This window comes from Aristolochia californica, unplaced genomic scaffold (genome assembly GCF_029961685.1).
Source record: "Aristolochia californica isolate CCGP_79_NKW_82.1479 unplaced genomic scaffold, dmAriCali1.0.hap1 SCAF_3, whole genome shotgun sequence".
NCBI lineage: Eukaryota > Viridiplantae > Streptophyta > Magnoliopsida > Piperales > Aristolochiaceae > Aristolochia > Aristolochia californica.
The window spans coordinates 4,730,431-4,753,136 of NW_027181992.1; the positions used below are offsets into that span (position 1 = coordinate 4,730,431).

Sequence of the window (22,706 nt, forward strand, 5' to 3'; positions counted from 1 at the left end):
TAGCAGGGAAGAGGAGGAAGTAAGTAGAGAGAAAGAGAGAGATTGAGGAACAGAGGATAGTCACATGGGAGGATAAGAGAGAAGAGAAAAGAGGGCTTGGAGGGTTGAGAATTTAGAAAATTAAAGAAGTGGGAAGAAGGAGAAGAAGAGAAGAGCCTTTGGGTTAAGGAAGAGGAGAAGAGAAGAGAAAGAATTAGGGTTATGGGATGAGTGAGAAGAGAGAGAGAGAGGGAGAGAGGAGCACTGATTTTGGAGGAGAGGGTGAGGGAAAACATAAATTTTAAATCAGGCTTTATGCATAATTTTTCCCTAGCTTAGCCTCTTCTATTTATCAAATTCCTAGTTCAATTATGACTTATACAACAACTAGACTAGGACTCTTAAGATTCTAGGACTTTCTAACTTAAGAAATTATATAAAAAAGGGAACTAAGATTCCTAATTAGGAAAGCCATTTTTTTACTTTGACTTTTTCAAATAAAAAAGACCAAACTACACCTAAAGGGGTGTCCCCTTGCTTCCTCCAAATTGGCGCCCAATTTGAAATAATTCATCTTATTCTACCCCTATTAAATACAAAAATAACCCTTGTGATCCCTTTGGCTCCCTTCTATGACAATATTGTGGATTATATCTTTCTGCCCACCGCCATGAACAAACCTTTTATCACAATGGAAGCTATTAGGAATTAGACGCCCTAATTCCAAACTAACGAGAACAATAATAATAATCGTGGAAGAAGGAAAACAAGCACGAAGAATACACAACAAGATTTATACAGGTTTGCCTCAAGGTGAGACTACGTCTTGTCTTTCGCTGCTGTAGTAATCCACTATAAAGATGAAATAGTTTACAAGAGAGATCACACACACTTATATGTGTTTTCTCTAACCTCTCTCGGGCTGCAATTCCAGCTGCTTCTCGGTGATGATGATCGTCAAGGTGATAAAACCCTAACAACGGCGCCCTCATATACAAAGAGAAAATTAGGGCAACTAGATTACAAGTGTGTAATCCCCAAACTACCCTTAATGACACAATAGTCAATATATCGTGGACCTTTACTGCGACGTGTCTCCATCTCTTCAAAGCAGATCTTCTTGAATGGTTTCTGTCGAGAACTACCCTTGGGTAGGGCAGCTATGCTGGCTGTAGAGTAAAAGACTGTAGTGGTTGGTTAGAAGGTCTTCAAGCTAGGGATTTGATAAGTAAAAATTCCTCTTGAAACTGAGCATGGTAAATTGCCTCAATAAGGGTCTTTGGGTGGAAAACTCTTATTTTAGCAGCCTAGCCTCAATCAGGCTTTAGGCATAATTTTGCCCTATCCTAGCCTTTTCTATTTATAAAATTCAATTACATGCAAAATAGAAGCTCCTAGTTCAACTATGACTTAAACAACAACAAAACTAGGACTAAGACTCTAGGACTTTCTAACTTAAGAAATTACATAAAAATAGAACTAAGACTCCTATTTAGGAAAACCACTTTTTTCCTTTGACTTTTTCAAATAAAAAAGACCAAACTAGGGGCCCCTTTATTCCTCTAAATTGGTGCCCAATTTGCAACAATTGTTCCCATTCTACCCCTATTAAATATAAAAAACCTCTAGTGATCCCTCTAGCTCCCTTTCTATGACAATATTGTGGATTATATCTTTCCACCCCCCTTCAAGAGCAACCTTCTCCTCAAGGTTGAATAACTGGAGTAAAGCTATGGAGAGTGGAGTCCTATTTGAGAAGATACATCTGAAGCTTTTTGCAATGATGGCTGGGAGCAAACTTTTCTTCACAATGGGAGCATAAACCCTTGCTGCGATGCTTCTCCATCTCTTCAAAGGAGAGCTTCTTGAATGGTTTCTGTTGGGAACTACCCTCGGACAGGGCAGCTATGCGGGCTGTAGTTAGAATAGAAGACTGTAGTGGTTGGATAGAAGGTCTTCGAGGTAGGGACTTGATAAGTGAGAAATTTTCCTCTTTAACCCGAGCATGGTAAATTACCTCATTAAGGGTCTTTGGGTGGAAAAATCTTACTTTAGCAGCCAACTCAAGCTTAAGGACTCCAATAAAACTTCCCACTTGTATGTGTTCCGGCCATTGGACTCTATTGGTAATTCGTTCAAACTCAGCTTGGCAGTCCCTAACTGAGCTAGTCTGTTGAAGCTAGGCTAGGAGAGAGTCAAAGTCTTGATACAGTGTTGACCCAAAGCAAACACATAGAGCTTGGACACACTCTTGCTAGTGGGGGAGAGGGCTGGCCTTGTTGTGCCACTGGGACCATCTTCTGGCATCCCATTCCAAGTGAAAGGATGCTAGCAGCACCTTTTGGTCTTCCTCAATGGCATGAAAAGTAAAGAACAGTCATAAAAGTCCAATCAAATGGGTCATCTTTTGCTTTGTATTTGGGGAAGTCAAGTTTAGCTACTTTTAGTTGGAAGGAATGTGAATGAAAGAGAGGTTCTCAATGGATGGTGGTTGAGCTGTGTGGGAAGGTGGATGGTACGTTGTGGAAATCTGAGGGTTAGGGTTGAAGTGATGGGTTGAATGAAGGTTGTTTGTCGTGGAGGGTGTTGTGGAGAGGCTTGTGCAAGAATTGACTGACCTTGAAGAAGATTTTGTCTCCGGTGGCTAAGTAGATGGTGATGTGGATCTTGAAGCCTTTTCCTCTTGACATGACTTCATCTAGTTTGGTGATCATGTTGGAGACCTGGTCCCTAAGAGCTTTAAATTGAGCAAGAAATCTGGCTAAGTCTTCAGCACTAGGGCTTGAAATGGCTGCTTTTTTTTGTTCTTTTTTCATGCTTCTAGTGTTGACCATGGCTGGAAAAGGTCCGAAAGGACTTCTCTAAAACCACCTGGTAGGAACCTTCTTAGGAAGGACCTATCTTCTTCAATTAAGTGTAGGGAAGAAGTGAATTTGGAAGTTGGGTGGTTGGAAAAAAAAAAGGTAAGGATAATTGTAGGGAAGAAGAGGAAGTAGGAGGAGAGAAAGGTGAGATTGTGGGAAACATAGGATAGTCATGTGGGAGGATAAGAGAGAAGAGATAGAGGGTTTGGAGGGTTGAGAATTTAGAAAATTAAAGAAAGAAGGAGAAGAAGAGAAAAGCCTTTGGGTTAAGGAAGAAGAGAAGAGAAGAGAGAAGAGAAAAAACTAGGGTTAGGGGATGAGTGAGAAGAGAGAGGGGCATGGATTTTGGAGGAGAGGGAGAGAAAAACATAAATTTAAATCAGGCTTTAGGCATAATTTTGCCCTAGCCTTGCCTCTTCTATTTTTAGAATTCAACTACATGCAAAATAGAAACTCTTAGTTCATCTATTACTTAAACAATTAGTCTAGGACTCTTTAAGACTCTAGGACTTTCTAACTTAAGAAATTACGTAAAAAAGGGTACTAAGACTCCTAATTAGGAAAGCCACTTTTTGACTCTCAAATTAAAAAGACCAAACTACCCCTAAAGAGGCACCCCCTTGCTTCCTCCAAATTGGCGCTCAATTTGAAATAATCTATCTTATTCTACCCCTATTAAATACAAAAAATACCCTAGTGATCCTTTTATTTTTATTTTTATGAAAGGTGATTTTATTAAGAGAACCAAAAAAGAGGAGTTATCCCTCAACAACAAGAGGTTGCAAGGAAGCTCCCTGCTTGGCTAAAACATCAGCCACAAAATTTGTTGATTTCGGAATGTGAGACCAAAAACATTCAAACAAATTTCCATAATGTCGATATTTCCCTAGTGATCCCTCTAGCTTCCCTTCTCTGACAATATTGTTGATTATATCAGCATTCCATCCCTTTGTACTCCCTTTTTCTTCACAAACAATGGAGGAGCCTTACCTCCTTGACATTGATTGCAGGGAGGCTGGGGGACTCTCCCTTTTTGGTGTGAAACATAGCATGGGGGCGGGGGTGGGGGAGAGCATTGTGCCAATGAAGAAGTCTTCCCTTGCCTAACCCTGAGCCTGGTGGATCCATCCGGATCAGTGGGTTTAGCAGTTAAACCACTTAAACAGATTAGGTCAGTCGGTTTTCTTCTATGCTCCAGTTTAATAGGTTTTCAAACCAGGTGTAGGGACTTGTTCTGATTGAACTTGGTTCAACTGGCTGGTCCAAGTCTCATAACACTGTAGGGAAGCCTTCCCAAACAATGAGAGATTGCTGGGAGGTTCCGAATTTTGCCAATTTATCAACCAAAAGCTCTTTTGAGCTTTTGTCTTAATAAAAATCAGCATCATTTAAAAAAAAAGTCTCATAACACTTTTTTTATGAAAGTGTAGTCATTGTTATCCAGTAATAACTATTTTGCTTTCTGTCAAATATCCCTGCCCCATTGCCGCAGGTTGGGTTTGGGGAAACCCTTCCTTGACCTGAAACCTGATGGGCTTTTTTTCCCCGTCCTGTCCCTGACCTGCAGGGTGAAAACCCAAAACTGAATCCAGTTTTTTTGGGTTGGGTTGGGTTCCTTGCACAACCCGACCCAATGTCTGCCCCTAGTTGTTTTCTTTTGTGATGTGACTTGATATTTTTGTATCAATTTTTTATATTGTTAGTTTTTTCAGTCTATTTTTTGAGTCATGCATTTTATTCTTTTTAATCTCTTTTCTCTTTTAGTGAAATTGTCATCATTCTTTTAAAAAAAGAAACATACCAAACAACTTGGCTCAAAAAAGGGTATATCAAGAATCAAATCTGTGATTTTGAATTGCTGTGATCAAATTTAACAAAACTACTTGAAAGGAATGATCCAAAATTGCTCATTTGATGACCCGGAACTAGATTGATTTTGAGGAAAAACAAGTTATTTGAGGTGAAAAGTGCTTCATGGCCAACATGACGTTGTGATATTTCTCTCAAGTTTGGTCACTTACAGCTCAATTGTTGTGTTATCAATAAGAAAGCATCTTTACACTTACTTAAATTTATACAAAAAAAAATAGTCCTCAACATTTTTCTAATATTACATTTTGGAAGTAGAAATTGTGCAGTTTTCTTGGTTTCCTGACTGTGGTGTATATTTTGCCAACGTAGTGAGGATGACAAGGCTCAGATCAGATTAGCTGCTACGGAAGCTATCCTAAAACTTGCCAGGCGATGGGATCTGCACATTTCTCCCCAGATATTTAATTTGGCAATAATGAGGGCAAGGGTATGTAAGTTACTTTGCAATTGAGGAATGCTTTCACCAGCAAATCAACTGAAAAATGCTATTTTATTGTTATAAATATTTAAATATATTGAAGAAGTGTCTCTAGGATGTCTTAGAATTTCATGTTGTCTGACATCTTCAGAACTCATGTACATCTAAAGTGGTATCCTGAAATTGGGTCAAAGGGGCTGCCTTCAGGCCTGGGAGGGCTTCTTGATGATGGATCGACTTAGGGGACATGTGGTGCATGGAGTTTCAATTCCATCATTGTTCATTTTGTTTCTGGAATGTACAGGGAGTACATTGTAAATTTGGTAAATCTAGAAAGGGAAAGAGAGAATTCAGAAAAGGAGAGGAACCAGAAAGTCTGTTAGAAGTTTTGGCTCTGGTAGAGAAAATCAGACAGGTTTAGTGGATAAAGTTGACCCATAATCTTCTTTGTTAAGTCACTTTAGTTACAATAGAAAAAGGACAGAAATACTCCTCTTGCTAGAACATTATCCCTTATAACTCCTTTTTACAGAAAAACAAAAATATAACTTAAACGCACTTCTGAAGTACTCAAGTGAGAGGGTCACTAAATTACTCATTCACCAACAAGCATAACAACTAAACTACCCCTGAAAGAGACATTATTTAACATTCAAATTGCTACTGTTGTTGACAAATTAAAGGATGACTGCAACCTCCAAAAGAAAAAAATGTGAAACTGAAATATAAGGAATCATTAGCTAGTTGGCACCCACAATAAAGTTACAACTTTAGTTTTATTTTTTTGTTTGTGAAATGATGATGATTTTATTACTAAGGAAAGCAAAAGAGTACATCAAGGGAGGCCTCCCCTAACAACAAGAGATTGCAGGGAGGGACCCAATTTGGCACATAAATTAGTAGTCGAATTGGCTGATCTAAGAACATGGGACCAGGTACAAGTGGTAGTGGAAACAATGTCCATAATATCAAGAAAAAGCTGTTAGTGATGCCACATAGGGAAGGAGGCGGTGTAGCACCAGCCAATGATGACTTTGGAGTCACCCTCCACGATCAGTGGACCTCTGAAGCGATCTTGGTAGATGTGAAGCCCGTAGAGGAGACCAGAGAGCTCAACAGTGGTTGAGTCCGCAATGCTGAGAGGACCAGAGTATGACATAATACGAAAACCATGTCTGAGTTATAAATATTGTTGACGTCCCATGAAGATCAATTTTTTAAGACCAAAATTGTAATTTCTTTTTGATGCTTATGGGTACTGTAAGACAAATTTTATAACAAGTTGAAGCTATATGCTTTGGCTTGAAGGGTGTATTGAAAGATATAATTAGGTTTTACTTATTTTCTTGGAAAGTATTTTCCCTTAGAAACTAGATTCTTACGGCCTGCAAGGACATTGATGTGATTTTGATAAATGTTTACATTATAAATAGGAGAGAGGAGTTAAAAAACCTTAATCTCTCCCTCTCTCTTCTTCCTCCAAATTTCAACAGATTGAAAATGGAAGGAAAATTTAAGATACAAATATGTGAGCCTGCGATCATTTTCAATATGTTTAGTCTTAATTCATGCTTTTGCTGTTATGGTATTGCTTAGAAGTTGTTATCTAAGTTGATTTAGTTTTCTGTGTTTTCTAGGAAGTCATTTCTTGTAGAAAGTAGTTTCCTAGGGTTTATAGGTTTTCAGGGACATGGTTGTAATTTTGATTATTGTTAAGTTATAATAGGAGAGAAGGGTCTGTAAATCCTATGCTCTCCAATCTTTTGTCCTACAAATTCCAACAGATTCAGTCTCCATAGTGTAGTCATTCAGTAGAAACCACTCATTCTTCATAATGTTATGTTCAGACAGCTGATTTTTACCTGTCTTTATATCCTTGTATGTTCTTTCATTTAATGAAATTCTCACTTTATTCAAAGAATTGCTTTTCCAGGACCCTTCATCATTTGTCCGGAAGTCACTTATAGATAAAATTCACAAGCTCTTGAAGCAACGTGCTATCCCCAGTAGATATGCCTGTGCTTTTGCTTTGGCTGCTTCTGACTGCTTTACAGCTGTGCGAGCTGATGTATGTTAATTGTTCTATATTCAGCTTCTCTCACAATTATGCTTCTCAGGCAGTGCCTTTATGTTGTGTATTTTCTTTGTTTCTGTTCCATCTAGTCCATGAAGTATCTTGCTGATTTTATTAAAGAGCATGGCCATGAAGCTCGAAGGCACCAGAACTTTTCAGAAAAGGACTCTAGAGGGACAATGACAAACTACCCTGAGTATGTTGTGGTTTTCTTGATTCATCTTCTGGCTCATGATGTGGAGTTCCCTTCTAACATTTGCCAAGATGAAGATGCTTATGCCAGGTTTTGCAGGTATTATAATTAACAATTAAATAGAATTTCACTACCATCTTTGGGTATTTTATTTCTAACTATTTTCTGTGTTTAGTCCTCTTGTAGTTATCTTGCATGCACTAGTTAATCCTGGGTTTGTGGAATCCAATAAGAGTGATGTCAGTGAGACCGTGGCGTATCTTCTCAGTATTTTTCGTGCAATTAAGAAGGCTAAAGATGCTGTTGATGATAGCTGTACTCCTGTAATTTCACTATTTTTTATTTTATATAAATGGTTGTAGTTTTAATTTTGTTTCACATGCTTCTTAATTTTGAATTCCTGCCACAGAAGCTGCACCTTCTTTCAGACATCGGTATGCTTATTTTGAAGGCATTTAGCCAGAATGGGAAATCTTCCTCTCATAACCCTGGGATGGTTTTACTACCATCATCATTATACCAGGCTAGTTCTGGGAGAAAAACTGAGGTAAAGTTACTTCACCTTAAAGTGTTTGCTCTATTTAAATTATGGGGTATCTGAAATTTTTGTCTGTGGGAAGTGTCAGAAGAGAGATATACATATCATGTTAACAAATATGAAGTGTCACTATGAATCTAAAGTTTATCTATATATATACACACACACATGGCTAATATGAAAAGCGTGCAAAACATGCGAAACGGCTATCTCAGCCGTTGATTGGATGGCTGCGATAGCCGTTGATCATAATCAGATGGCTTAGATAGCATTTCACATGTTTCACACCAAATGGGTTTTCGTATTGGATCAACCCTCTCTCTCTATATATATAGATAGATAGATAGATAGATAGATAGATAGATATAAATGTTGAAGCCCTGGCCCAGCAGGGGTTGGGGGAGTTATTAGGGACCATCTTGGAACAATAATGATGACGTACTCTGATCCTCTCGGTTTTAAGGACTCAGTTGAGGCTGAGATCAGCCTCTACAGCAGGGTATAAAGATCTACTCTAAAAATTTCTCAGGACCAGTTGTAGCCAAAGGTGACTCAGAGATGGTAATTAGTTGGATGAAGGGTAACCCCTCAAGCGCTCTACCATACATTTTCCTGGAAATTCAAGACTTAAGTAACCTGTTACAAATTTTCATGGCTTCATACCCCTAGAGAAGCAAATAGATTGCTGACACGTTGGCAAAGATCCCCTTGCCCTTCTATTGTAACTGGGAATTCTTCCCCATTGATTAAGAGGAGTTTTCTCCCTGTTGTATTCTTTTCAATAAATAAAGCTTCTCCATTTAAAAAAAAAGCCCTGCTGTGACTTGAACCCAAGAACTCGAACTTAGACACATCATCCAATGTGGCCATTGATGTAAATGCCCAATCCACATGCTGATTACATTGCTGTTTTATTAATACTTGTGCATTTTGGTGGCATTTTTCTAATATTTCTTATTACTGAGCATGTAGTTTATATTTCTTACTCTCTGTCCATATAATCTCTTATTGTAAATTATGTACTTCTGTCTTGGAGCCCTTTCTATTTTGAGTGCCGTTTGGTCTTGGTTTATTGAAGGCTATGTTTTGAACATTTTTTCCCCCTTTTTTGTTTATCTGAGATTTTCATTTTTTTAATTGGTTTTTCGCAGGTTAATTTCAACTTTATTGTAAAAGATTCAGTTGGAAGAAATTTCATTGAGAGGGCCCTTCACATTTTAGAATCACCTACAGCTAAGGTAGCATTTTTGTAGTTTTTTGTGATGGTTTTGCTTATAAATTTCTTTAGATTCTTAACAGGATGGTAGTAAGCTACTTATCTTTTTGCTCTTCTTTTCAGACAAGTAATCCACACACAAAGCGTTCTAAAAAGTCTCGCAATGATACTGTGCAATCAGAAATTATGAAGAAAAGTAAACTCAATTTGATCTCAAAGAACCAAAGTACCTTGTTAATGAGAAAAACCAAAGGAGAACAAGAAAATTCTTTTCTTGTAAATGGACCCAATAATACGAGGCAACGGAGTACCAGTAACAGATGTAAAGGGGTCTTGGAACCTGCTGTTTCTAATTCAGAGGATCTACTTCATGAGCATCCTGCTTCCTATGAGCCTGAAAATCAGGAATTTGGTGAAGGTGGGCCCTGCCCAGGGAAAGACCAATTCTCATCTTGTGGCTCACTGGGTACAATACAATCATCTTGTGATTCACTAGCTCCTATCAAGGATGTGAATTTGGAAACTAACAATACTGTAAGCAGAAATGGGCCAACGACTGATTCCATCAGCATTTCAAAGAGTCATCTTAAAATAACAGGCCATTCAAAGGTTTGCAAATGCTTTTTGTTTTTTGCCTTAAGTTTCTTTCATCGCTTAGTCTTACTCTTCTTCTGCAACTGTTGTGTCCCAATCTTGATATGTCTATTTGTGAAGGACCTTCAAGATGTTAGTGAAAAGTTAGTTGGACATCGAGTCAAAATGTGGTCCCCACTTGATAAATGGTGAGTTTTTAAAAAACTAAGAATATTTTAGCCAGCATCCTTTCTGTGAATTCTCATTTGCTATGCTGCCTTTCTGCAGTTTTTATTCAGGCATCATTGATGACTTTAATTCTCAGAATAGTACCCACAAGGTAACATGCTGTATATGACTCATTTTAAATCTGTTCTGTAAGATTGATTTCATCAACTATTATGAAGAGCATCAATGTATTATTTATACTTGTTCTCTCTCTCTCTCTCTCTCTCTCTCTCTCTCTCTCACACACACACACACACACACACACACACACACACACACACACACACACACACACACATACACTCTGATGTGGAACAAGGCACGATTTTAGTTGTCGTATCCGAATGTCGATTAACTGTTAGAATTAGGAAGGGAAAGGAAAGTAGTTCAGAAGAAGAAAGAAGAGTTTGGAATGAGAAATAAGAGAATTGAGAAAAATAATTTAGATGAAGAAGAATAGAGAAGATAGAAGAAGGGGAAGAAGAAGAAGAAAGGGGAGGGAGAAAGAGAGAGACCAAAAACAGGAGATTTTATTAATTCTCTTCAAAACTCATTCAACATCCTGTTACAGCCTATAAATAACTAAAATTGCAATTTAACATTCAAAATAGATAAGATCATTATCTGTTCAAATCCAATAATATCAGGAAAGAAATACTAAAATTGCAATTTAAAATTCAAAATAGATAAGATCACTATCTGATCAAATCTAGTAAAATCAGGAAAGATAAACTAAAAATAAAAAAGAATGATAAAAATAATTTGAACCATAATTGGTGGGTCCACTAGGGCCCAATGGGCATACTGTCCCCATCACACACACACACACACTAAAACACTATTATGCACACGCACAAACGTGCATGTCCAGCTTTGTGAGTATTTAAAAGTTTTCTCCCCATGGGTGAGCACATTATCTATTATAAAACATATAATCTGATTTTATTCTAATATTTCTAAATTTTTTTGTAATTCCAAGGTTACATATGATAATGGGGATGTTGAACGACTACATTTAGCACATGAGAAATGGGAAATCATAAGCAACTCTTCCATGCTTGAGGAGGTAAATTTAACATATGTTCAATGATCATTGCATTTGTATCATGTGGCTCACATGCATCTCTCTTGTCACAGGATCCAAATGAGTTCAACACTGAAGATTGGTGAGTTCCAGTAGTGTTCTTCTATGTGCCACTCTATTGCACCATGGTTGCAATCCCATCTTGTGAAGCTGATAGATACTATTGGTGGATGGGCAATGTGGCTATTTGGGTTGCTTCAATTTCTAATTCTCTTAGTGCTTCATTCAGCAGTGTAAATAAGTTGTATAAGTTATTTATTTTTTCATATATAGATGCACCGTTTTGTAAGTCTCTTTACTCTAGTCAACAATTAACTTATTTGATATTTGTGTTATGAAAAACTTGTATAAACTGTACAACGATTTTCGTATTCATAATCATATTACAATTAAAAATGGTTGGTATTTGGAACATAGATGTAGATATTTGCCAGAACCAATTACTGTAGATAAGAACAATTTCATTTATTTAACTTGTTTAAATAAAAAAAATGTCTTTATTTTGATAGTTTGGACTTTTCATTGTTTCATTCTTTTGAATTGATTGGATAGCTTAAAATTTATCTTAAAACCTGCTAAGCTAATTACATAGTGCAAAACTTCAATTTTGGGATTTGTGGTTAGATTGAATTTGGTGAAATGTATTTTTTTGGTACTGTAATCATTTTGACAGTTGCTCATTGCCTTGTCTAGCATCTATCTTGAAGATTGTGAAGCTGATAAAACTGTCTGTACACAAGCAGGCAAGCGAAAGAAGCACCTTGATGGCGAACTGATTTTGTTTGGTGGTAAATTCGCTACTATAAGTCGCTGTTTCTTTGACCTTTATTTTTGTTTTTTGTTTTTTTTTTAAGAATGAATAAAATTAGTGGTTAAAATAGAATAGGAAAAAAGAAAAGTAATCACTAGGAGGGAAAAACATGATATTCAATTGTACTTTCTTTGAAATCTTTCTAATCAATTAGAATTGATTCTAAGTTTTGGAGAGAAAGGAACCAAAGAACTTTTGAGGGCCGCTCCTGCACTGTAGGTGGAATTATAGAGAGGTTGATTCATTTCACCCTTTTTTGGATGATAAGCTTCCTGAACTCAGTCATCAACCATGTAATCATTTGAACTAGTTGGATGATAAGCTTCCTGCATTAGTGTGATTCATGAATGGACTCTGCATAACACAACTGAAGCAGATATTAGTGTTTTGCATCATGGGCCAAAACTTTACTGTGATTGCTTCTCTGGTCTTGTCGCAGTTGAAAGCAACTCTAAAATCGTCATCAATGTGCCTAGTAATTACCTTGGTCTGTTACCATGTTAAAGTTAGGTTCGTCTATCTCTGACCAGCTAAAATGAGGTCTTTTCCCTACTTATAGCCATAAGATTTTTTCTGACTTTGACCTATGTAGGATTATTGCTACAAACACCATGTTGCACGCAAATTTTATCATGCCATAGAAATTGGCTGCCGATTTCTATTTGTCTTCTCATGAAATCAATGGGACCATAGCTTTTCTTCTTTAAAAAAATAGATGGGCTTTTGAGGTAACAACTTGGAATCCTCAAATTTGGACTGATTTGATATTTTGTGTTTTGTTAGTTAGAGAGACCATTTTTGGTAAGTTTCTCAAACTACTATATCTCTGTTTAAACTGTCTTGAGATTATTGAAGAAGGTCTACCCATATAGACACATCTTCAAAATTTCATTATCATCTAGTCAACTAGGAGGTTTGCATGCCCAAACTTGTTGTTTTGGCGATTAAACATGTGAAGTTGGGTCCGAAGCCCGTCCCAAAATGACTAGCCAACTTAGGAAACCTCTTTCCCAACTAATAAACTCAAGATCTTTGTAAACACTAATCCATGTGAGATTATTCCTTAACGAAACACATTAAAACTGGAATGGAGCTTTCCTATCAAATTGGTTCTGCATGTAAATTTGTGTATAGGGAAGAATTATCCTTGATTCTTTCTTGAATGTTACTTGATGAATATAGTTATCATCAGAATTTTTGGCTTTCTTTTTTTTCTTCAAAATTTTAGTTTTATTTTTTTTGAAAGATGTGAATTTTTATTTGAGACTGAGGCTAGAGAGAAAAATTACAAGGGGGAGGCTGTGGTGGCTTTCTACTATTTTTTGAGAAAGGCAAAGTTTTATTCCAAGGCCTGAAGGCAAAGAAATAACAAATAGAACTCAAGGAATCTCCATTACTTGAGTATGGAGGCAGACTCCTTGCTTAGTAAGCGAGTTAGCTAAATGATTAGCTGATCTCAGAACAAAATTCCAAATACCAGGAAAGGAGTTAGAAACATTTAATATCTGGTGGAAGACCTGCCAATGATGCTAGGGGGTTCCGAAGGTTTGAAGCACCAGCTAATGACTACCTTGGATTCTCCTTTAATCCAAATCTGCCTGTTGAAAGAGGATCTAAAAATGAGAAGGTCATGACAAAGAGCTTGAATTTCAGGAGTAGTGGAGTCAGCAACCCCCCAGACCAGGGTAGGTGGGAAAGATAGTTACATCTGACAATGGAAGGTGCCTCCAAAAACCAGTGGGGCTTGGGTTGCCTAAAGCACAACCATCAAAGTTGAACCTAATCATGCTAGTGGGAGGGGGTTGTCATTTAGCTATCTTCTTCCTCTGAGGGATTGACGTGTGAGCAATTAGATTCCAATTGTTGTGGAGCCCTCCTTGGAGATTTTCAAACATGGGGAGATATTGATCGACATAATAATGGAGCTAATTATTTTCTTAATAGTGCTCTTGAGAGAACTAGCAGTACCACTTAATCTCCTACCATGCCTTTACAGCCAGAGCTGCCACAGGATATGAGTAAGGCAGGCTGAAATGAGGGCCTTTCCAAATTCAGGAAGCTGGGTTCTAGCCCCAAGACCACAAGGCTCAGCAAGAATTCAATGAAGATACAAACTTTTTTTTTTATGAAAGTACGTATATTGATAAAAGAGAGAATTACAAACCTAGCTAAGGGCCTGGTTCCACAACAAAGTGTTGGAGAGACACCCGCTTTAGCTTGGGAGTCTGCTAAGTGGTTAGCAGAGCGTGGAATGTTTTTCCCCAAACAATTTAGACCAGAGTAAATTACAGATTTGCCGCCAGGGGGGATGACCATGATTATAACTGTTGAGTCACCTTCAATATAGAGGGTGCCAGAGAGATGGGTAGAGAAGACCTTGAGCCTGTGCAGAACTCCAGCAAGTTCCGCGGTAGTAGAGTTTGACCTGCCAAGGGGGCCAGCATATGAGAAGAGAAGTTCACTATTTTCATTATGAAGAATACCACTGAAACCTGCAGGACCAGGGCAGCCTAGAGCACCGCCATCAAAGTTGAGCTTGATACACCCAGGAGGGAGGGGAGTCCAAGAGGCCATAGTAAGGGGACAAGCTGGATGAGACATCTTGGTAATAGTTAGCCAATTTTCCCTGAAGTTTGCCGCACTGAATTTTTTCAATGAAGATACAGACTTAGTCAAAACTTGCTAAAGAATGGTTCTATCTTCACCAGGGAACAGCGCAGTGGAGGAGAAGATAGCTGACACTTGCTTCATCATTGCCACAAGAAGCATTGGGAATTAGGAATCATCATACCCTTCTCTGTAGATTATCCACTTTTAAGATCTTATTCCTGATTGTGTTCGAAAGAAAGAGGCATTTTTGGCTGCCCAGAAAGCTTCCAAACAATCTTGTTTCATGCTGCTGGTTCCCATTCCAATGCATCAGATTGTTGTAAGCAGAAGTGACAGTAAATTTATGTATCAAGCTTCTCAAAATTGATTTTCACACTTTTTGTTCACTTTGAAAATGATTATCAGTTTTTGGTCACATAAAAATTGCCACAACATATGGAACAATATACTTATTTCTTGTACTTCTACCCCTCAAATTGGGGATAAAAAGGACATAGAGACTCAGCTTGGACAAAATACAATGTGGGAGAAGAAAATCACTCCTAGCTGTACGACAAAGCACCATACACCAGTAAAAAATGGTCAGTCTGAAACACACTCTTCTCAATTTAAAGGCGGAAAAATAATCCAACATTAGGACACAACAAAGAGACTACTCACTTTTTAAGGGTAGCTTAAACACAAATCACCTCTTGGGTGAAGAATAAAAGACTTGACTCAAGCTAGATGTTGGGTATACTCCTATACTTTTAGGTAGTGGGTCTAGGCATTGCTTTGAAGTGATCAAAACACAAGAAGATAAATTGAAGAAATACTAGAGGAAAACAAATTCAACCGGAAGGAGGCGCCTATGCAACACTCATACTTCCAAACTGACCTTTTTTTTGTCAAAACTAGGGGAGACTATAATGGTAGAACTTAATCAATTTGACCAAGTATAACTTTTTTGGGGTGACAAAAATTTTGGAGTTAACAATGTGGAAGATACACAACCAAGTAACAAGAAAGCAAAACTTGAAAACAATATTGAAGCAAGATATTGCATATATGCATACTGTGAATGGGCACATGATGGAGTGATTAAGTTTGACCAAAATTCCCTGATTAGAAGATAAATTTGGCTTAAAAACTCATATTTTAGGAGAAAAGGAAACTCAATTCACATCAATGCATGGAGTAATAATAGGAGAGAAAATAAGAAAAAATGAGAGATTTTTGGCAGAATTGACCTTTGGTACTTCTGATATCAATATCTCCCAAAATATAGCTCAGAATCACAAACGATTTGTTGCTAAAAAAACCTAGACCCAAGAGTTTGAATTTGATACCTAATTTAACATAAAAAGATTCGTTTTTGAATCTTTTATGACCTCTTAATTCTCTTCATTTTGTAACTTGACCCTTGCTGACTCAAATGCGAATATCTCCTTAAACATAGATCAGATTGACATGAACTTTTCTCCTTTTGAAACAAGATTTAGATACCTTTCATCAAAGTATAATTTTCTTCATAAAATATACTTCTTTTGAGAGAAAGGATCTGATAGATTTCGGACTCTATAATCTGGTCGAACCAGGTACTCTTTCTTCTTTCGCCTGCATGACCATGACCCTTGCGAAATTGATCTCCCTCTAGAAAACTCAAATTGAGAATTGGTTTGATAAGATAGAAAATAGACTTATAGATCGATATATAAATCTCCATATAAAGTCTCATTCTTTTATGGCTTAAACGACTCGAAAAGTGAAGCTTGCTGTTGTTGCTTGAACCTCTCTTGCAGTCTGACCTTTGCTGCTTCAAATATCGATTTCTCTCTGTAAAAAAACTTTGATTTCCAAACTTCTTTTTGCATTGGAATGTAGACTTGAAGATCTTTTCGTCAATATATAGTTTGCAATATGAAAAACTCAGTATGGAGGAGCTAATGCAAATAAAACGACATGTATCGGGACAAGAAAGAAAGAAAATAGATGGACAATGAACCTAAACTACTAGAGATGATAGATCAGAAAAGGAGCATATTTTTTCTATTGGTTGACCGACTCAACTCACAAAACCCACTCTCATATCATGTTGAATTTCTGGAAAAAAGAAATACTTCTCTAAATTGATGTAATTTGAGTACAATGAATCTCTATTTATAATAGAGGAAACAAGTAGAATCTAATTATAATTGAACTACCCTTGTCCCAGTTACACCTAAAGTCAAATACTTAAAGATAAGTCTTAAAATAATTGAACAACTGAACATAAATAGAAGATTAACATAGCTAAAACACCTTTTAACTGAAACTCTTCTGTGAGACTTCATTCCATAATAATTCTGGCTCTGTAAGACTTCTTGTTGTGAGTGTCATGTGAGACACTTCCATACCTGTGCTTCAACATTGTTATTTCTCTAGTGATTCTAATTGTTAGAATATGGATTGGTATGATATTCATTTGGCAAATTATGATTTTCTTGTTGTTCTCTAGTGATTCTGATTGTTAGAGTGTGGATTCATATCACATGTTCAAATGTTTCTTAGACAGTTGTTGTGATTGGTTAGCTTTATATTCTTTTATTATCATGCATCACCTGCTTTATGCATAATATTACTGGTGCTTATGGTTAGCCTTCTAAACGTTTGCATGTTGTTTGACCTGTGAAATTTTTTATGTTTCAGCAGCAAGCAACAAAAACAAAAAAGATTACAACCACAGAGCTCCTTCAAAAACAGCAAGATCAGAATCTGAAGTAACCGATGAGTGCATAACAACTGTCAATGTTGTCTTTTCTGCCATTTGTGTTCCATTTTCATGTCCAATTTCATGGTTACTAATATTTTTCTTTTCTCCTTGACAGTGAACTCTCGGGAGTCAAAGATAAAAGCTGAGGCGTGCATAGATTATTGAGACAAAATATTGAAATGCAGAATGACAGATTACATTAGCCTGTACATAGGTTCCTATGGTAAAAGACTGATAAAGTTATAAAGGTCACTAGAATGTGGCAAAAGTAATTCCTTCCGAAGCCAAATTCCTTTCTAAATGTCCTTGTTGGAGATATTTTACTCTAATGGCTTCAGAGATTATTTGTCCACATTGATGGATGAACTAAAGAGCTGACTTAATTTGTCATTTTAAGGTTAAATGAAAACAAGAAAGCAACAATTTGATATCACATTTGTTAGAAGAGGTTTACAAAGTCAAACTTTTTACACTGGGCAGTTTTTGCTGCTTACATTTTGCCCCTTGAAGAGAAGGTTCACTTATGAGCAATTGACAACTGCTACTATATCACAAATGGATACAATTTTTTTTTAATTTTTTTTTTCAATTTAGAGCTAGTTTGGAATTAGTGTCTTTTTTCTACTTGGATACTGAAACCTGGACCTTGAGTGTTTGATGCTTCCATGATGATTGAAAGAATATTTTTGTTTTACTTGATCAGTACTGGTCGTGGGCTGTGGGCAATTGTACCATGAAAGATATTTCTACTTGTGTCAGTATAGTTTTATTTATATGTTTCAATAGGATAATTTTTATGCAGTTTGGTTTGGCCCAAAGCTCTGGTCCAATCTGAATCTGAGTGGTTCCCACTTTCTCTTGCTTCTCTCCCAGAAGTCAATAGAAAATCCCTACTATTTAATAAATAGAAGGCTGCCATCTGTAGTTGTAGAGGAGAGAGAAGTAGGCTTCCCTTTGTTAAATAAAATACTAAAGAATTTTTTTTTCTTGTGTTTATTACAAGAAACAATGAATTTATTTATTAAGGTATTTATGCTTACACTAAAAATAAAATAAAATATTTTAAAAATGGGAAAATACTAAAAAGAAAAGAGTGGTCTTTAAAGTCATGTGTAAGTGTATAATTAAAATTATATTTTAAAAATATTTTATTTTGGGTTGTTTTTAAATATTAAATAATGAAACATATTCTATGCATGATAGCTTAAGGATTTATGTAATAGATATAGCCTGATTTTATCTTAATAACATAAATATAAAATTTAATGATAATTGATAATTGGTTAGTTTTTTTAGTTGTGTTAGTTAATTTAAATAAAAAAATTAAAATATCTAAAATTTCAAATTATTAAATATGGTTTATTTTACCTAATAATATAATTATTTACTCATAAATAGGAAAACCGTTCAAAAGTCGAAAATTTTCTTTTGGCGCGCCATCGGAGTTCCCCGTTCTCACAGTAAAGAAAAACTTTTAAAGTTTAAACACAGCTATTGAAGCACTCAAAGCGCCGAAATTGCTCTGCGCTTCAAGATTTCCATTCCTTCAGAAAGTGTGTGAAATTTCCTTCTGACGCTCCGATGTCAACGGGGAGAGGAAGCAATGGCAAGAAACGTGGAAAGGCATCCGCAGATCCCAAGTCGGAGAAGAAAATTCGAGAAGACGAAGATCTGGAGGCTGATCTTTCCAAGTGCAGTTTATTACTACACCTGCACTCTTTTATGCTTCCTGTTCTGAAAATGCTGCTCTAATGTTCTAATTTGTGAAATCTCAGTGATATACAAGGCATAATTTCTGCACTGCATCAGATCAGGGAGAAAGCTCAAAAAGATGGACAGAAGAAGAGCGAGGAGATTATTGGAAGGTGAATCCGTGTTTTCTCATGAGTTCTGGACCGTTTTTTTTCTCTTGCCATATTTTACTTAATGGATATTTTCGGATACGAGTTCAGGTGAATCTCCGTTTGTTCTTCAGTTAATAATGTATTAAAAGAAAATATATATGGCTAAGTCTTTAGATCTTCTTTTAGTTCTTGTCCGGTTAAATTCTCTATCGAATTTGAGTACTACGGACATTTTGAGTTTTCGTATTACTTTATAAAATATCCAATATTTCTGATGGTGCATCACAGCATAACTAATCTTTGTTTTAGTTTTCTATGTTTCCATTTCATTTCTGACCAAGACACAGTGAAATGTGCGGCAGTAATAAATTAAACTGTATGTGAATGTAAAGAAGGCGAACACTCCGTTTCTTTTCAGTTCACTACTATTTTCTGTTTCCAAATTAAAAGCGTACTTACCATTAAACGTTGAAAATAATGAACTCCAGTGAGTAGAACAGTGAAGGTTACTCTGCCTTTTCTACCTCACTATTCAGCTCTGATCTCATTATCGAAGTAGAGAGATGTGAAACGTATAATCAAAAGAAGGACGACGCTTTTGGAACACTCTTGACATTTATGACAAACATGTTCATTTACGATATTTACTAATTTTGATGTGATATGTAGTGAGAGAATAGATTCTCTTTTTGCTCACTTTATCATGCTTGGTAGTTTCTCTCCCTAGTTTTATCATCTTGATATATACATACCAAGCCATTATTTAAAACACATAAATGACTACTGATAGTTTTTCATGAACAGTGTGGCCTCAGAGGTGAAGACCATGCTGGACGATTGCAAATTGAAGCTCGAGAAGGACAGGTGAGATAGATATAGCACAGCTTCCTAAAACGTTATCTTGCTATATTCTCAGATGCAACAATCATAACTTATGGAAAGTTATAACGTTATGATCGTTTCTATGCTGAGCAGCTCTGGTGGATATTAATTCGATTTATAAATATAAGAAATTCAATTGTACCATTCTCCTGCATCTGCATGCAACCTTTTCAGTTCGTACCTGGCCAAAGTGCGATAGTATGATGGAACAATGGAATACCCATAGAAGACACTGTTGTTATCGACCGTTAATTTTTTCCTTCAGCACTGTTCTGTACTCTTGATTAGTTCAGGCTTAGTAATGATCGGGGTTTGTCCGTTTTCGCAGACAGACTTTGTCAAAGACACTTTTAAAGAGCTCCAAAGAGGTAGGTGTATGAAATTTGGACGTTTTCTTTCTCGAGTACGGTCAAAAGAGTTGAATTCTGCAAGCTTCCTATTGTGGGTAATATAGTGCGAGACAATGCTGAAGAATGAGGTGGCCAATCTCCATGCAACTTATGAGAAGTTTTGCAAGGAAAAAGCAGCACATCTACAGGTGTTTAAAGGTAATCTCTTGCTCATTTAGATCTTCATTGGAAGTAGCAAGGTACGGTAGCTCTTACTCTCGCTAGTAAAAGATGTTTTAACGCCAAGCCAACTCAGATGATGAAGAATTTAACCACGAGCTTAAAACTAGTGCATTACCTCAGTTTTATCTGCATCGAAGTCATGGTTGACATCGGCTCTCAGAATTATCAGATACTTAATGTTTTATTGTCAGTTTCTTCTCAACTGGTATTTGATATTCTGAAGAATCAGCAAGGTCAATTTGCTTTGGTTTTGAAATGAAGAGGCATGACCTTTTCTTCGTCCTACAGACATTTTCTCGAAGTTTGACGATGAAAAGCAGAAGTTGTTTCTCCGCTACGAACAGCAACGTGAGCAATATAACTCTTATGACTAGTTTTAAAGCAAAGTTTCAGTTTAGAGGAGCGTTGAGTCTATTGCGAATTGTTTATTTCCAGGGAAGAAAGAAAAGACCATACTATCCGATCTTGAGAATTCATGTGCAGACAAGATAGCTGCTGCCGAGGACTCTCTCGAGAAGAAAAAGCAGGTCAGTAGGCGTCATTTTAATATCCAAGTTGTCAACTCGTTAACGAGTTCATTTCTCACCCACGTGAATAGCGCATTCACTCTACACATGATCGGAAGAACCTCTCACTGTTTTTTTGTCTCCTACTCAGAAAAAGCTTTAGATTGATTAGTGTTAAAAAATGATATTGGATTATATCATAGACCCCAGACTTTATAATTTCAACTTAGCCTCACGTGTTTAGCTGCATTTGAAACTGCTAATTGGGATAGACGACGCCATGAAAACCATCATCTGATCACCCCATTCCATGTGTTCCTCCTTTTGTTTTTTTCTTCTGTTGTCCCTTATTTCAACCCAATTTTACATGTTATTTGAATAAGTATTCATATAAACTATCTATTTATAGAGCTAAAAAAAGAGAATCTATATGTGAGGGAGTGTTAAGGAATAGTGAGTACAAAGATCTTAGGTTTATCAGTTAATTTTTTTTTATTAAGTTGGCTAATCGTTTAATGGTTGAGATCAAATCATAAAAAAACAGCTGCCTGTTTTTGCTTAGTCATCCACCTAAACGTGACAAATGACAAAGCAGCATCTGTTCTCTTAATAATGCAGCTGTAAAGTTTGCGTATGAGAGTATCCCCAGTAAGCTTATTGTTGGTTTTCTTAAAGATGACGTTAGAACTTGTAGGTATGTTTTTGCTTGTAAGATCTCTGTTTTCCAGGAAATCACCCTCCAATTTTTCTCATCTAGTCGTTCAGTGAAGCACCAGCTTTTTATCTTTTTCTTGCTGCTCACGATTTTTTTTCCGAAGAAGAGATGATGTACCTTCATGACGTAGCCTCAGGGAGTGAGTTCATATTGTGAACGTTACTGATGATTTCATTGTACTTCACAGGAGGACAAGTCTTTCAGCATTTTACGTAAATCACTTGGCTCATTCTTAGATTGCGCTTCAGATGAGGACCTGGAGCCTGATGACTGAAATTTAGGCTCAGGAGTGCTAGCCAGGCTCTTAATAGTTGTTAATTATCTAGCATATGGTGGATGCTGGATAGGATGAGCCCTCAATATCCGAAGCAATTAGCGTTGAATTCCGCAGATAAAATCATGAAATGTTTACTTCCGAACAACGTGAATAGTTCAATTCACTGCCTCCCCCAAACTCTCATCTTCAAATGCTAATATTTCTCATCTTCTGAAAAGACAGAAACCAGACGCAAAGAAATTATATCAAATATGTTTTACCTCCAAGCTTATAAAAATCGAGGTTTGATTCCAATTTTCAAATTAAAACTCGTAAGAAATTGTTTTTTATTTCAATATAGATCGCCTTTAGTTGGTTCTTTTCGACCAAGGATTAGCGTAACGAAATCCTGCACCCAATGGAACTGGAGTAATTTTTTAGTTTTTGTATTAAGGGTTGAATATAGGAAAAAAGGAGATGGACTCAAGTCTAGCGTTATACTTAACCTTTTCTTTTTCTTGATAAACGTTTCTCTATTTTATTATTAGAATTTGACAATGTAAAAATCAAAATTTTAATAAAAATATACAAGATAATAAATAATAAAAATTAAACTATTCAATTTAATTTAATAATAAAAATAAAAAGTAGATGTATCTAAGCTTATATAAATTTAGATCGATATTTATTTTCTCCAAATATTTAAAAACGATATTTCATGATTATATAGGAACTGGTCC

General features: G+C 36.5%; 2 protein-coding genes across 5 annotated transcripts in view; both read left to right on the forward strand.

The window, feature by feature from the left end:
• The window catches only part of LOC137959864 (sister chromatid cohesion protein PDS5 homolog B), a 45,162-nt gene extending 27,499 nt beyond the window's left edge, over positions 1–17,663 (forward strand). Inside the window, exons 18-31 of one of the 4 annotated variants that reach the window (XM_068807265.1) lie at positions 5,025–5,142; positions 7,067–7,201; positions 7,297–7,499; positions 7,576–7,723; positions 7,810–7,947; positions 9,090–9,176; positions 9,278–9,763; positions 9,869–9,936; positions 10,016–10,067; positions 10,935–11,021; positions 11,093–11,121; positions 11,733–11,827; positions 17,128–17,228; positions 17,307–17,663. In XM_068807265.1, the coding sequence (XP_068663366.1) occupies positions 5,025–5,142; positions 7,067–7,201; positions 7,297–7,499; positions 7,576–7,723; positions 7,810–7,947; positions 9,090–9,176; positions 9,278–9,763; positions 9,869–9,936; positions 10,016–10,067; positions 10,935–11,021; positions 11,093–11,121; positions 11,733–11,827; positions 17,128–17,228; positions 17,307–17,309 (1,750 nt within the window). In that variant the 3' untranslated portion in view covers positions 17,310–17,663. The remainder of the gene's footprint in view (positions 1–5,024; positions 5,143–7,066; positions 7,202–7,296; positions 7,500–7,575; positions 7,724–7,809; positions 7,948–9,089; positions 9,177–9,277; positions 9,764–9,868; positions 9,937–10,015; positions 10,068–10,934; positions 11,022–11,092; positions 11,122–11,732; positions 11,828–17,127; positions 17,229–17,306) is intronic. The other 3 variants (XM_068807267.1, XM_068807268.1, XM_068807266.1) reach the window with 3 other exon arrangements.
• A 1,049-nt stretch (positions 17,664–18,712) lies between these two features.
• Positions 18,713–22,231, forward strand: LOC137960629 (meiosis-specific protein ASY3). The gene is made up of 8 exons (XM_068808294.1): positions 18,713–18,882; positions 18,967–19,056; positions 19,840–19,899; positions 20,246–20,285; positions 20,372–20,465; positions 20,778–20,837; positions 20,925–21,016; positions 21,898–22,231. Exons 1-8 carry the CDS (start codon positions 18,773–18,775, stop codon positions 21,982–21,984), a joined length of 633 nt encoding a protein of 210 aa, XP_068664395.1. The 5' UTR covers positions 18,713–18,772; the 3' UTR covers positions 21,985–22,231.
• Positions 22,232–22,706: the final 475 nt, after the last annotated feature.